At 39.7% G+C, this 16,976-nt stretch overlaps 1 protein-coding gene and 1 pseudogene across 1 annotated transcript in view; both read left to right on the top strand.

Moving 5' to 3' along the window:
* LOC109974065 (MAGUK p55 subfamily member 7-like) overlaps window positions 1-8,735 on the top strand; it is a 19,454-nt pseudogene extending 10,719 nt beyond the window's left edge.
* Window positions 8,736-13,056: 4,321 nt separating this feature from the next.
* Window positions 13,057-16,976, top strand: part of LOC109974071 (homeobox protein Mohawk-like) — a 10,478-nt gene continuing 6,558 nt past the window's right edge. Inside the window, 5 exon segments of the mRNA XM_020624077.1 lie at window positions 13,057-13,382; window positions 13,776-13,935; window positions 14,064-14,217; window positions 14,526-14,747; window positions 14,750-14,854. Of these exon segments, the coding sequence (XP_020479733.1) occupies window positions 13,210-13,382; window positions 13,776-13,935; window positions 14,064-14,217; window positions 14,526-14,747; window positions 14,750-14,854 (814 nt within the window). The 5' untranslated portion in view covers window positions 13,057-13,209.

The raw sequence follows: 16,976 nt of genomic DNA, 5'->3' as shown, positions 1-16,976 counted from the left end.
AGGAGGATGTAGACCACGGAGCTATAGCAGGAATTCATATTGGTGAGATGTTCGGCTTGTTCCATTCAAATCCCTCTGGAAAAGGGACCACCAGTATTAGCCTATACAAGACATTGCAAATCAGGCCAATTGGACATGACAGCTCACAACAGCACATACATATGAATATATTCAAATTATCCATAAAAACAGATGGAGAAAACCCAGCACAAAAAAGGTGACCCCAGTTTTATTTACATCACAGAGTAGTTTGTATGATAATGTACTTTCATGGTTTGGATATTTAGGGGGAAGGACTAGAACAACTAATGTGGTTTAGTCTTCCCATTTATCCCATTTGTCTTGATCTCATGGATTGGTTATGATGTGCTTGTGTGTATTTGAGTGTGTGCATGAGTGGTGCAGGATGATTATATGGGGGCTTGAACTTATACCTGATTGTAAAAAGGCTAATTACATCTGTGTAAAGCAAGGCAATTACAAATGTTGCATTATATCAGTTATAAGAGCCATGTGCATTTAACAATATACTTTACATTTCATCTTATCTCAGGCCACTTTCCATCTATTGGTGTTGTTCAAACTCAGTGTTAAGACCTGTAAAGTCTCACTGACTGCATGTAGTGTAATGAGAGAAGGCACATGGGTAGTGGAGTGTTACAGACACAGTGGTGGAAGAAGTACTCAGATCCCTTACTTAACTAAAGGTAGCAGTACCACAGTGTAAAAATTCTCACTTACAAGTAAAAGTCCTGCACTCAGAATTTGACTTAAGTAAATGTACAAGACAGCAAAACATAGCATTGTAGCATCAACATAGCATCAAAACATCCTTAAAGTAATAAAGTACATATTATGCAGAATGGAACATTTAACATTAATGCATATCATAATATTGTATTATAATTACTATGAATTATTGTGCACATTTAATGTTCCAGCTGGTAAAGGGGAGCTACTGTAGTTCTAACCAGCCTATATTCATATAATGTGAATTACTGCTGTAAAGGAAGTGACTTCTCCACCTGAGATTAATAAAGTATTTTAATTGTACTGTAATTTTTGTATTAATCTGGTTTTGAAAAGTAACTAATAATAGAGATATACAATTGTCACCGTGTTAAATATAAAGCCTGAGCCAGAAGCCAGTTAGCTTAGCATAGCATAGCATAGCAAGACTAGAGGCAGACAGGAAGCACCACATACCATATAAATACCTTGTTATTTTTAGACTTTGGCTTTTGTATGGAATGAACAAACAAGCTATAATGTCAGAGGTTAGTTTTGTGTTCTTCAGACAGAGCTGAGTTAGATGTTTACCCTTGCTCCCCAGTCTTTATGCTGAGCTAATCAATCAGGTATTTCTTGTTGCATTACAAATCTGTCAAAAATTATTATCCCTCTGTTCTCTCTTATCGTATGACATATCTTTAATGACTCATATTGATCTTATTAGTGTTTACTAAATGCATTAAGTAGCTAGATAAGCATGCTCACCACATAAAGCCACATTTTACAGTTACTTTGTGGATCATCACAGTAGAGTAACTGAGAGATGCTGTGGTAATAGCTAGCAAATTAGTGTCCATTGTTACCAGTTATTTTGCTGTAAGCATTTTCAGCCACAGATGAGCATTACACAACCACAATTACTTCATCCATCCATTTTCTATACCGCTTAGTCCCAAACAGGGTCACAGGGGGCTGGAGCCAATCCCAGCGGGCAAGAGGTGGGGTACACCCTGGACTGGTCGCCAGTCCATCGCAGGGCTAACACACAGACAAACAACCACTCACACACACAATCACTCCTACGGGCAATTTAGAGACACCAATCAACCTAAGCTGCATGTCTTTGGACTGTGGGAGGGAGCCGGAGCACCCGGAGAGAACCAACGCAAGCACGGGGAGAACATGCAAACTCTGCACAGAAAGGCGGGGCTTGAACCCGGAACCTGCATGCTGTGAGGCAACAGCGCTAGCCACTGCTCCATCGTGCTGCCCCCACACAATTACTTCAGATTGACCATTACAAGATGTTTTTGCTCAAGACCTAATTTTACTCTAGAAAATAAAAATTCTCTTTTGCTGTCTAACATTGGTTGTATTTAGCATGTACTGTATTATCCTTTCACTATAATGAGTGAAACCATCAGTTTAAATCCCTTAAATCTTTATTCATAGTGCCATTTTTCTCAGAATGAAGCCCAGTGTGTAAAATGGACAGATATGCTTACAAAGTGAAATTACAGCTGACGTCAAAGAAAGTCTGGTACAATCACTTAGCAGCAGTTAACATCATGAAAGAGAGTGGGCCTGTCACGCCAGGCCAGACCACAGTCGCATGGCAGACACTGGATGTCAGATGGTCTACACTGCATGTTTGTCAGACTGACTTGTCTCTTGACTGAGATTTCTTTTATTCACAACAGTACATGACACGAGATTTTGAGTGGCAGTGAGGATGGTTTCTCAAATGGTGTTGTACTCTTCTATTCTGTATCGGGAGCTTTCTAACAGCCTTTTACTGTTTTAGTGTTTGCACTTTTATTCAAGTGATATATGCAAGTGGTGCACCGAGGTAAGTTATGGAAGATGAAAGGTGAATCGTGAAAGTAAATCAAGACCTGAGTAAAACATGAAGCTTTACATGCATGTGGAGATTATTTGTGTGTGAAGAGTTTGTCATAAATCAAAATGAAATAACAGGAGAATTGACCTAACAGTCTAAACAGAGCATCATGACAGATAAATGGTTTTAGCCTTCCTGCATCAAGACAGAAATCCTTCTTCCTTCTCTCTGTCCAAATTACCTGCACTAAGGGAACAACTTGGATATGTATTAGAACTTAAAACTGCACTAATCAATATTTTTATAGGATGAAATGAAAAAATGTGCCCCCAGTGAACTGTTACCAGACTCCCACTTTGTGAACAATTGTAGCCTCTTTCAGCACTTTGTTTTGGTTTTTAAAGGTGCAGTGTGTGAGATTTAGTGACATTAGCAGTGAGGTTGCAACATTCAGCTAAGCTCTCATACATCGTGTTAAACAGTCCTCGCAGCCATTTCACAGCAGTTAACTTAAATGTAGGGTAAATTTCACACTCAAAACACAAGTGCAGCTGACTTGACCAAGATAATGCTAATGGCAGCTCACTTGGCTGCAGTGGGTTACCCAGCACTAGTCATGTTCTAGCTAAAGCTATCAAACAAAATCTTTTATTTAGGTCCACTTTACTTGTTAGGCTAAGTCACCTGTCCAGCAGAAACTCTGGCGTCATTCTAGAAACCTTTGTCCCTCATCAAGGATTTCCAACCAGGAAAGGCCACACCAGTGTTTATCCTCGTCTTGTGCCATCACCTGTCCCATTTCTTCATGTTTTTGCTTCTTTGACGACAGTGATTCATGCTGACTTTCTTTCTCTGGTGTTAAAGTGTAACTATGATCCTCCATTTCTTCAAATTATACAGTAGTTCTTAAATTAACGACGAGGCTTATTTTTGTTTCTAGTGTTACTTCTTCATATTCCACATCCAAGCTGCTACTTCAGTGTGAAAACCTGAAATTCATAACCTAGAGCCAGTGTGTGGTAAAAAACATGGCTGCTTACATGATGGCCTCCATGATAGGAGACTGGCTCCTATGTAAATACAAAATGTTCATTCAAAGCTAAAAAAGTGCAATGATTCATATTTTCTGGAGATTAAGACATTAATGAATACATAATTATGCACATTAAAGCTAATTACCGCTAATAAATTAGCTATTTTCCTTTATTCTTAATGTACTCATGCATCAGTAAAAAATGTGAAAAACCCACTTTACACCACCTGCTCAGCACCAAATGGCAGACAGATAAAGTTATCAACTAGCTGTTGAACTTAACTGAGCATTTAGTGGCTAACAAGCCTTTTTTTCTCCTCAGGAATTGGTTTAGAGTAAAACCAGAGCAAAAAGGAGAGTGAATGCTATACTTACATTCACCAGCTGGCCAGAAATGTGACTCCAAATGAATGCTAATGTTGCTTTGTATCTACTGGATGTGTTAATTGGTACTGGATTGTTTGCCAACACACACACATATCAATTTTATATGCTGAAAACTTTGCCATGTCAGATAATGTGTTGTACCGTGTTCAAGTGCCAAAAATCATTTCCTGCGGGTTTTAAGACACAATATCCTCTTTTCTGCATCTGCCTGATGCTTTTCTTCTTTTCTCTCTCCTCTATCCACTCACCCTAACCCATCAAGACAAAAAGCCGCCCACCAAGATCTTGGGTCTGACGGAGGTTTCTCCTGTTAAAGGGTGTTTTTCCTCCCCACTGTTGCCAAGTGCTTGCTAAGGGGGGATTTATTGGGTTTTCCTTATAATAGTCTAAGGTCTAGAACTTATTATGTAAAGTGCATTGAGATGGTTGTTGTATATTGGCATTATACAGATAAATTGAATTGAATTTAAGTGAATTGATTTGAATTTTTCGGTTGTAAGTAATACACCTGGCATGTGCGTTTGCTTACTAATACAGAGCACAACACAAGCATGTGCTGATACACTCACAAAGCCTAAGGCCCCTCACTCTCTCTTTCCCAGCTGGTTTAAGGAGGAGTTTTCAACTCAGTAAAAAGAGCAGATGGGCCAGAGAAGGGGCTCAGTCCAGAAGGTAGAGCGCAGGGCTACACAGCTCAGTTTGTCCCCCTACATACATAGAGGTGATCCCCTGTCACAGAGACCCCAAGGACAGACACCGTCTGGTTGTTCTTGTTGCTATGTATGAGCTAAACGTACTGTAAAGTTGCCTAATGAAACAGATGGTTCCCATGTGTGAAAGTTTGTTTTAGAGCACAATACCTATTCTATGAGCAACTACTGTGATATACTGTAAGCTATATAACATGTATTTAACATTGCTATATGCAAAGCCTATATCATGGTACTTACTGTGGTTGTCTGTTCTGCTTTGTATCATCTTGCTGCTGGTTTGTTTCTATTTTGTTTATTTTTTTGTCCATATAAAACATTCAAAACAACATGGTCTCATTCACTATTGAAGCTATTTGTTGATCAAAAGAAAAAGCAATACACTGATGAAGATTTATGTTCCCACTCTTGAGTGCAAGAACAATAATTTCCCATCAGAAGCACATAAACACTGTCAGGAAACCCAAAGTCAGAATATATTGTGTTCTCTTAAGTTAGCTAGTGGCCCATCCCAGATTCACTTCTCTGCCAGTCCTGCAGGCCTGCTCTATGTACTGTATTTTCAAGATATATTTCTCCGAAGGGAACTTTACATTAAGTCTATTTTAATGTCATATTATGATACATCTATAGGTCACATGTGACTGGGGAAAATACAACAAATAAGAGAAGAGGAGAGATGGATGGAGAGGAAAAGTAAAAGAACAAGGCAGGGAGGAGAGACACTCAATGAACTGAAGAGATGCAAAAACAAAAGCAGACAGAGAAGAACTAAATTGAATGGAGAGAGGGGGATTGGTGGATTGTGAATAAGAGTCCGCATAATGTCAGCCAAGTACTGCATCATCAAACTGGAGCAGTTAAGACAGCTTGGATTTAGATTTTAGACCTCTTTAATTGAGTTGGAAATTACCCTGACTCTGGATTACATTTTACTGTGAAGGTTCTTCATTGACCAGAGGTCATCATTAAGAACATATAGCTTAATTGTATTCAGAGTTACTGACTCAAAACCTGGATTGCTAAAAAGAAGAAGAAATATAACCTATTTTGTTTGGATTGCATATGCACTCTGAATGAAACAGACCGTTATGCTCCAGGAAAATTGATGAACCACTTCAAACCCTACACTTCAGTAACACTAAGGAAAAAAGGTCAATAGAAAGTATACATGAGGCTTGATGATGACGCTTCTCTCTGGTTCTGTGGAGCAGCTGTGAAAGACATTAGCAGCCTAAGAATGGAGACTATAAACTTAATATTTTGTAATGTATCAAGCTCATGCAACTCAGTGATGGAAAAGACAGGTATGTCAGGAATCTTACTTTCAGACAGCGCACCATTAGAGTCTGATGCAACCTGGGGCTGGAGAGAAATGCAGCAGAAGAAAATCCCAGATGCTGCGATATGTGTGTGTGCGCACATGCTTCATCCTGTGCATCCTACACTATAGTGACACTGATACTCTGTGACTTTGCAGATGTCACATTTAGATTGGATGCTATGGATTTTCCAGAGGGTATAGAAAAGGTCGATAGAGAGATGCAGACAGAGGAAAAGAGTGAGGCCGGTTGGAGAATCATTTTGAAATCAGACCTCAGTCCGCCTGACTCACTCCTTCTCTGATGACAAAGACAGATGTGGCACTAGATATTAAACCTATTTGATGCTGGACTTGGCGCAAGGAAAGTATTAGTGCACAGTGATACTGTATCAGGAATGAATACCCATATACAGAAGACATGGTTTTGATCTTTGTCTTGAGGGCCCAGCAGTGTTGGCATTAATGAGCTGAAGAGGTGGCTCCTGATCTCCAACTCTGACCGCTATGGCCTCACTATACTGCGTAAGACAGACATGTTAAAGCTTTTTAAACTTTACCTTTTGGACACTAAATGGTTTCTCATCTTTTTAATACCAACTTCAATCTCCTGTACTATCTCTTTCAGACACCACACGTGAGAAGAGAAGGCAGGAGAATGATGGCATGGACTATCATTTTGTATCAGTTCACACGTTTGAAGAGAACATTCTCAATCATAGGTACCAGTGGTGGAAAGTAACTAAATACTGTACATTTACTCAAACACTGTACTTTAGTAGGAATTTTACATGTAACAGAGTATTTTTACACGGTTGTATTGCTACTTTTACTTACGTAAGTAAGGGATCTGAGTACTTCTTCCACCACTGACAGGTACTGTGCTGGGAGATGTTGCTCTTTAGGTTTTCTTTTCTATTCCCTCTGCTGTTTTATTCTCTCACTCTTCCTTTCCATTTTCAGAGAGTGATGTCCAACATTTTTACTGCTAAGTGATTATCATTTTACACTCTCTGTTTCTGTCCCCAGGTTCCTAGAATATGGGAGATACAGAGGACACTACTATGGAACAAGTCTAGACTCTGTTCACCATGTGATGGCTGAGGGCAAGGTGTGCCTTGTGGATGTGCACCCTAGTGTAATTATTAATCCAAAAAAGATAACTCGTAGTCAACCGATGAGAGATCAAAGAGACAGAGGTTCTGCAGCCAAAATAATACATGTGTCCCTGCCAAATCATTCACACTGATACTTCACACTCACACAGAAATGTTACCTGCGATTATCTTTTCAGTATTTAAAACTTATTTTTTATTATATGACCTGTTGATGTTGAAATGACAGGTTTTAATGGTATCATGTGTTACAACTACAAGATTTAGTTTCTGGCGATGTTGTGTCTTGCCCCAATCCTCCAGTGGACACAAATAGAGTGCCGTAGTAGTGAGTCCTAAAATCTGGAACCGAGTCAGCATTTTTGCACTTCCGGTTCCCTTGCCCTGAAGTCTGTGTGTTTTTTGAATGGGTTTTTGGTTAGATGCCTGAAATAAAGTCTGTGGTTAACCAAAGGCCAATACATTTTCATGGTTTGTTTTCCTTGACATAAAATATGTTGGTAAATGCCACACTCATGATTTTTAATGCTTTTACGTGTCTTTAAAAAGGAGGTTGCTAATAACTGGCTAAATGAGACTACAGAGGCTGTCAGGGATATTAAATGTCATGGCCGAACATGGAGACTCACTGGTCTGCTATGACAACCTCATTATGCTTAACTTATGCACTTGCAAACTGTTCCAACTGACACTGCCATGTTCACTAGCTAGATCGGGTCATGCTAAAAGGAAAATATTTTATAGAGGAGGTAAGTGCTAAAAATCAAATTACAAGTTAGAAACTTCTTTGGTGACACTCAAGTCAGTGGATGGTGGTGTAGTTCGTTTATAGACTAACAATAGCTTTTTATTTTTTACAATAGTTTTTATGTCAAAGACTGATTAAACCATCAAATCTTCTGAAATCTTGGTTAATTCCTTCAATGTTTGTCTGTTTACATTGTTTAGAAACTTATAGTTGCTTCTGCCTTCATCTAACCTCCCTTTTTGTGTGTGTCACTACAGAATATAAAGCATGTGTACACATCTGAATTCAAACCGTACGTGGTGTTTGTGAAGCCCCCTGGTATCAAGGAGCTACATCTCACCAGATGGTGAGCTAAATTCATTTCCAATGAGGAGGACGCAAATACAGTCAAGAGCTTTGTGGTAAGACAAAACACACCACTAAGTAATGTATGTGAAGACAAGTGTCTAGTAGCATGCTGAGCAGTGTGAGGTCAAACACTACTCACCGATCAAACAATGTTTTTTCATGTAAATGCTACACCACCTAGACCTTTAACTGGGCTGAATAGTGCCTTTAAAGACTATAGCATTCTGTTAATACCTATGATGAACTCTGTGATCTTGGTTCACAGGAGGAGGAATTTAAGGACATGACATGACTGATTTGGCTGAAACCATGGAGAACCAGTACGGTCACCTGTTTGACAAAGTGGTTGTTATCGGAGATATTGCTGTGGCGTTCAGAGAGCTGAAAGCAGACCTAGAGCAGATCGAAGAGGAAGAAGTCCAGTGGATTCCTGCAGAATGGAATTGCTCCTTGCCAACAAAAGCATGGAGAGGTTGTGGTGACTTGACTGGCTGGATTTGAGCTCTTTAGACACAGAAAACTATAATGTAATTAAATTTCTCCTGATCAAAGAATGCGAATGTCTTAATAGTGAACTGTGCCCATATTTTATAGGACACACAGAAAGAACAAAGTTCATTAAATGGATATAAGATATACAGTTAAACTTAGACACCTTGAACCTGACAGGATTTTTTACAAACGATATTTCAAATGTTTTTTTCCATTTTTAAATATGTCCTGTGATTACCAGAGTTTTCCATTGTCCCTTGATATGTATCTAATCCCCCCACCCCCAATCTCTCTCAGAGCCAGTTTTTCTGTTGGCATTTGGCTGAAATTATGTCATCTCCTAGAATGAAGAGGAAAAAAGCTAAAAAGCTACTCTCCAGAGCTTGTGGCTGAGTGTAATCCTTCCCTGCCAAGTCACAAACATCAGCATGTAATTATTCTGACAGCTGCTGCACTCCAATTAACTGTAATGTACACCAGAGAATATTATTAGTAGCAGTCAGACAGATGGTTTGCCAACAATATGCTGTACAGAATAGGGACAAAAACAAGATAACAGCCAGTTAAAGACTGTAGGTAGAAAATATAACTTTTTATATGTGTAAGTTGTAGAATTGTGTATAGTTATCCATGAGGACTTCAGAAGTTGGTGCCAGTTACAATCACTAGTATCTTGGCTGTTGACGTTAAGTGTTAATCATGAAAAGGCCTTTATTTTTTTAACAGAAATGTACTGAAATTATTAACAAAATAATTGGTAATGACTTATTGAAATGTCATGAGCATCATAACCATCTGTTGGGTGAAAATTCTTCCATTCTCCTTCGCACAAGCTGCTTAATCAAATTCTTTTTAGAGGCCGCATTCCTCTATATTCATGGTATGTCCTTCCTCTTTTGGATGCTGTGCTCAGCTGTGTGTGAAGGAGCTTTAATATGTCTATCATTTTGTGTTTGGGAGAAAAACAGAGCAGCACGATGTGGGGAGACGGTAATGGCTTTCAAGGAATTTGGGCCTTCGTAGACATAGATGCAGAGAAAGTTACAGCTGCACATAAAAGTCTACTGTGAAAGCAAACTGAGGCCCTACATAGTAGATTAGACTGCAAGGATAAAGAGCACACTATCAAGTCTGGTATTCGTTTTACTTTGGCAAGCTTATTGTCACTGTCAAGCACAAGTGAGTACACAAGGAGGAGAGAGGCATAAATAGAGGGTTGGTTTGGACATACATTCATTAGTATGTCTACACGTCTCCTTTTCACCAAATTGTCCAAACCAGGCTGTCAGGACAACAGTCGCACTTCTGCCAGGTCTGCAGCCCGGCCTGAGCCAAAGCGTGGCAGTGTAATTTCATCACACCACTGAGAATCTGCAGGCACCCTCTGAGATCATAACGATGCCATTAAAGACACCAGAGTGATCCAATGAAAACCTACTGTTATATGTTGACAGCAGCTCCCACTTCAAACATTACACAGAAATATGATGTCAGTTCGTCTCGGATCATTTGGCTCACTCATGTAACTGTGTGCTCAAAGCACATAAAAACAAATATGACAGATGTTAAACAATATCTTCATCTGTGCCTGAGATATCCATAATGGTTAAACAACCAACACAGTAAAGCACATACTGAATGTACATGGGACTATAGCAGGAAGGGGAAATGGTTGTAGTACATTTACAATACTGTAAATTTAAAGAGTCATCTAATGAATCCTGTTTGCTTATACTGATGCATTAAAGCCTGACTATGCCATCAGAGTAACTCAACCTTCCTCTTAAGAATAAAGAGTTGAATTAATTCATTTCTTGCTCAATTTAATCAGATCACTGGAAAAATAACAAGTCATCATTCCTGCAGAATCACAAGAGCAGTAGATATTTCTGTAGATCAGTTGCCTCATTTTGCTCTCCCAGGGCTTCCATGGCTCACTCTGGATTTAAAACTAATAAAGTGGGAGTTTGATTATAGCCACATTTTAATTGCAAAAAATTCTTTAATTTCCAACACGATTACTGACAGTGTATGTTTTTACTCCATAACTGCAACCTAGAGCAACATGAGGGTATTGTGACGGTAACTTGGAATAAAAACTAAACCTTCTGATGTCTTTTATAAGAAAAATAATGCACACACTGTTAAATATTTCCCTTGACTATAAGTCAGACATGTTGTAGACTCCTTTTCTCCCCTTCTCAGCTTTGACTAAGCCTCTGTCAGACCACGTTTTCATTACTCACAGTCTGACATTACTGATTTTTTAAAATTTGCATCACATATGTGCAATACTTTGTTCATCATCAGACAGAAAAAATAAAAATGAGACCCCTACAATTCCTGCATTTATTTACAAAAAAAATTCTTAGCCTTACTTCAACATCTGGAAATGTATATTGTTAATGTATGAATTCAACTCTGTAGACCTTTATTTAACACAAGCAAGGAAATACTGGTGATGAGGACTTTAACAGGTGAGAGTGAACAATAACAACAAACAAAACACTGAGCTAAAAGACACGATGATGTTTTTCAGACCTGAGAGGAGAAATGTGTGATAATTCTATGGGTTTGTCTCTATGAGTAACACCCTGGTCACTTTATATGCAGTCACTGGATCAATGATTAATTAAAAAATATAGATTAGCACAGCTTTAAAGCAGCTGACTCCAGACAACCTTAAGCTGGTATAAGTTGCAAAGTCATGCAGCAGTGGTATGAAAACCATCATATTCCTTCATTATAATCTACTGAAGCAATATGTCTAAATTAGAATGAATGTATTATCTAAATTTGGCCAAAGTTAACTTCTTCAGGATTTATTTGAAGCTACAAAAATTAGTTTCTCCAACATGTTTAGCTAACGTCTGGCCTGGAGTTTGTGAACCTGCAGGACATGCACACACACACACACACACACACACACACACACACACACACACACACCACTGCCAAACCATAGAAACAAAGAAAAATATATCTCCTTCCACTGAATTTTTACAGGTCTCCTGGCTGCCGAATGTAGGCGTGTTCCCATCTAATATCAACAGCTGAGCCAGTGAGCATATCGCAGAGGAACAAGAGCAAATGGTGTGTGATAGCATGTAGCATTCTCCGACAACTGCTGAGGAATGTGAGCGAGGAATTTACTGCACCTAACGGGGATGCTTCTGGTCCATGTGTTTTTCAACTTTGAAACCACTGAAACTGAGCCTCCCCACTGATACTGCTGAATTATGGGCAGGAATGAGACCTGTGGAGTCCTTTAATATGTTTAACGGTCTAACAAGTGCTGACCAGATTTTAGTCTTAACTTTCAAAAGTTCAAACCGTAGAGCAGAAATACACATTTTATTACATTTGTATAAAGATTATTAAATTAAGATCATGCATGGCAAAGTCATTACTGTGTGTACAAGCAGTACATCTTACATAAAAGTGTTTGGATGTCAAGAGGAAAAACCTACGCAAATGACAGCTAAAGTTGAACCATCAAGTCTTCCAGTACTGGGCTCTGTGCCCACATGTTGTCATAAAGTAGCACAAATGACAACCCTAAGCTTCTGTCAGACATAGCTTTCATAACTCTTCATAATCCAAAATGGTGACAAACCACCGGATTATTACTCACTCTGTAAGCAGTGTAAATGATGCACAGTTTTGACACTTACATGCGCATGTTAACACACTTACAGACAAAATATGTGAGTTACATGTGCAACACTGTCTGAGGATTATAAAGGCAAAGATCAGTTTCATTTTCCAGAGATTATGTTGTCTTCAATATGAGCCAATTTGTACTGTAATCCATTTGAACGCAGGATTCAGACTAACACGAGTCACAGTTTGGTGGATTTGCTGGTTATTAGCAACCATGTAATTACTATAATATATGCCCATAAATTTCCACAATCTCCTGGTGAAACATGTATCATTATTTGCTGACACAATTTTTGGTAACACCACAAGATCCACGAGAATCATACGCCTCATGTAGAAAATATGAGAGTACTGTATGTCAATCTGCAGTCAGAGCCTCACTTGTAAATTCAGTGACCACATTTGCTAATATTCTTACTTTTGCAATATTTTTCAAATGGTGGGGTTCTACTACTGCTACTGCTGCTGCTCGGTGAGCTTTTCTTCCAGGAGCTCTCCAGAAAAGCGATTGGATGACGGGAGAGCCAATAGGTGGCAGAGCAGCAGGTTATTTGAACTCTCCTCACAGAACTCCACAAAAGCAGACAACGTACTCTGACTTTTCAAACATTTATTCTGCCTGTCATCCTCCGTCTGCTCGGTCCCAGCTCCTGTAGTGGGCACAGAAAGAAGAGCAAGGAACACTTTTAACATTTGATTACTTTTTCATCAAGTGTACCAAAGATGGGAACCTACTGCTTCTACTTACATTTGGAAGTCTACTCATGCACCTGTTATTGAGGAAAACCATCTGTGTGTAAGATTGAACAAAGTTGCTGTGATGAAGTCCGATACTCTGATTCATTTGGAGAATAACAGAGGAACAGACGACAGGAGCAGATCGAACCGTGCAGACTCGCCTCAGACCAGTTTACCAGACGGACAGAACGCAGACCTGCTGCAGTGTCAGGAGACCAGTGAACACAGCTCTTCTATAAAGTACAGAAGATATGGGTAAGCCCTTTTGTGGGTGTTGGAAATATGTGGTAGCTGATTTTATGGCATGATACAGTTTTATTTTGTATTGTAGTTAAATATGTATCATAAGTATTATGATCAGTTACAGTATTATTAATTATATTGCAAAATTATATTGTAAGAGGTGATGCTCCAGAATTACATTATGTCTTAATAAACTTTTATTTCTGTCTTTACATAGATTGTTAAATAGTCCTTTATAATGTTTTTTAGAAATGGAAGATAATAAATAGAATTACCATCAACTCCATGATGTTGTATAACCACTACAATTCCTTAAGTGCTTCAAGCTCTTTGGTTTGTCAGTATCATAGTTCACACAAACACTTTAGTGGGTTTTGTGAATTAGGTGATTCTTGGCTCCTACAGGTCTCGTCTGGGTGGGGTCAAAGCTCGCCACAAGAGACAGGTGCTGCAAGATATGGCTCGGCCCCTGAAACATTGGCTGTACAAACACAGAGACAACCCTTACCCTACCAAGACCGAGAAGGTCCTGCTGGCTTTGGGCTCACATATGACGCTAGTACAGGTGAGACAAGAAACAAGAGCAGCGATGAGGAATAAAGAGAAAGTGTGTTCAGGGATGCGTTGGCATTAAAATTTCTGTGACATGAGAATTGAACCAGTCCTGTCCTCTAACAAGTGGAATCTGTACAGGTTTCAAACTGGTTCGCAAATGCCCGGCGGAGGCTGAAGAACACAGTGAGACAGCCAGACCTGAGCTGGGCCCTGAGGATCAAGTTTTATAATAAATACATCCAGGGGAATGCTGAAAGACTGAGTGTGTGCAGTGATGACACTGTGTCTGATGGTGAGAACTATAGTTTGTTTTTATCCTTTATTTAAGTTTGTTACTCGTGCATTTTTTCTTACATGCAAAGAGACTTTGCCCCCTGAAACAGCAGTAGTCATCATTTGTAAAGTGCTAATTCACAACAACAATCATCTCAGGGCACTTTACATAATAACGTCTAGACATTACACTATTCTAAAGAAAACCCAGCAAATCCCCCTTGAGCAATGACTTGGTGACAGTGGAGAGGAAAAACTTTCTTTAACAGAGGAATGTATAAATCATTTAAGACTGAGATAAGTTGTTTTCTTTCCCCTTTGCTACAGATGAAGAGTGCCCCTTACAAACGCCCACCAGCCAGTCAAACTTTGGCAGGTCATCTTCTCATAAGAGCATTCTGGAGAAGCAGGGCAGTGTTCTCGCAGTGGCTGACTCCGCCAACATTGATGACGGTGCATCGCCCCCGTCCAAGTACAAGAGCAGTTTACTGAATCGGTATCTGAACGACACCCTGCGGCACATGATGGTGACAAAGGTCGATGGCATCGGACAAGGAGGAGCCACTCTGAGTCATTCAGCTCCAACGAATGCGACAGAGACGTTGTCTCTCCGGCTTCATCCTATGAAACTGAGGCCAACTTTGTCTGCCACATGGGTGAGAGATAACAGTTTCTTTTCTGTAGGGGAAAATCATCAGTTTAACACAAAATTTGCAATTAGTATGTATTACATCAGATACATCCCAGCATTATCCACAAAATCATAACAGTTAAGAAATCAAAAACAACATAGTGGGTAAATTGGGAGGAAAAGAAGCAATAGCACCCCCTGTCCACTGAAATCATTAAAGCATCCTTCCTTGTTGACTGTAGAGTTATGTTGAACATGAGGTAAAATGACAATTTTAACTACCCTGCTTCCCTTCACTTCAATTTAACACCCATGAGTATATGGTAAAGTCAGAAGAGAACGAAAAGAAACTTCCACGTCTCCTCAGAGCTCCCTGACATTAATAAAGCCCTGGCATTCCACCCAAAGTCAGAAGCTCAGTGAGATTCAATTACAAAGTTACAGTGAAACTGGGAAGGAGTTTGACACCATGCTGCCTTTACAGACCAATAGGGAGCACATCACACACTGACAACCCTCAAATCCACTAAGGTACAGGAGCCAAAGCCTCTACAAACATTACTAATAAAGACTGCAGCCACTGAAATCCCTCATTTTAAAACTGGATGGAACTCATTCTGGCTGCTGCTGCACACCACAAATATCATTTCCATATACTAGAATGTGCCATTTGCTCTGCTTCTGCTTCTTGCCATGGTGGAAATGTCCAGGCCAGCCTCAAGAACAATTACAGAATGTCTGAGACTTTATACTTCCCAGGGTGAGAAGTAGAAACTTCAGCCAAAATGTAGAAATAGAGCAGTCTGTCAGTAAAGCACCAAAAATACATCTCAGAGAGCAACTGTCGGAGCTGCCGCTCAGCTATGAGACGATGCAGAGTTTATATTGATTTGGCTTTCCCCATCAGTGTCTGAGGGTGTTGCTTGGCTTCACTGACTCATGTGTGCTTTGGCAGTCTGCCTCTCCCAAGTGTTGCTTTCCTGCTCAGTATCAATCTAAATTTATATTACTTTGTAAGAGTTGGTGAAAAGGGTTTTTGAAAACAAATTTTCTTTTGAAAAAGCAACAAACATACTACTCCATATTAAATATGATGCACTGTAAATTCTAACAATTCAAACAATTACTTAAAAAAGGAGGAATCCTATTAGCTTGGGAAAATTAAGTAAAAGAACTTTACTAAGTCAAGCTGTATGAAATGATTATGTGGTTAAAATGAACACACATCATTTGAGCAAGCTGAAATTACACTCAGTGTCCACTTCATTACATACCTCTGTACAGTTGTATGCACACTTCCACCTTAACATTTGAGTTTATGAAGCTCAAAATGTTTTGTTTTTTTGGTGAAATTGTCATAAATGTAGAAATTCAATTATATGTTTATTATTGAGGTCATAGTTGGTGATTTACTGGACTGCATTATATTTTCAGGGGTGTCTCTATAATTTTGTCCTTCCCAGCGACATACATGAGAGGGTCAGAATATTAGGAACACCTCTGAATATAACATTAAGTTGGCTGAAGTCACATGGACAGTCGCTGTAGATAGGTTTACTTTCCTTTTACATCTCAGTTTGAAAAGTCAGTTCTTTATTTGATATGAAGAACTCACAGCTGCAGCTGTTGGAGGCACTTTGTACAAAGGTCAGTACAAACACAGCATTAAAGGCTGCCCCAGCTGCTTTGTTAATTTCTAAGTGTACAAGGATAGGGACTGCATAGTTTGCAGTGCTTTTACATTTGTGAAAAGAAACATCCATCCATCCATTTTCCTCCGCTTATCCAGGACCGGGTCACGGGGGCAGCAGTCTAAGCAAAGATGCCCAGACTTCCCTCTCTCCAGACACTTCCTCCAGCTCCTCCGAGGGAGCACCCCCCACAGGGCGCTGCGAGGGACACGGTCGAATGCCTTCTCCAGATCCGCGAAGCACATGTGGACTGGTTGGGCAAACTCCCATGAACCCTCCGCCACCCTGAAGAGGGTATAGAGCTGGTCCAGTGTTCCACGGCCAGGACGAAAACCGCATTGTTCCTCCTGAATCCGAGGTTCGACTATCGGTCAAATTCTCCTCTCCAGTACCCTGGCATAGACTTTCCCGGGGAGGCTGAGGAGTGTGATCCCCCTATAGTTGGAACACACCCTC

Source organism: Monopterus albus, unplaced genomic scaffold (assembly GCF_001952655.1).
Source record: "Monopterus albus unplaced genomic scaffold, M_albus_1.0 scaffold319.1, whole genome shotgun sequence".
Taxonomy (NCBI): domain Eukaryota; kingdom Metazoa; phylum Chordata; class Actinopteri; order Synbranchiformes; family Synbranchidae; genus Monopterus; species Monopterus albus.
Note: the sequence above shows the minus strand (reverse complement) of the source record. Positions and strands in the feature narration are given on the sequence as shown.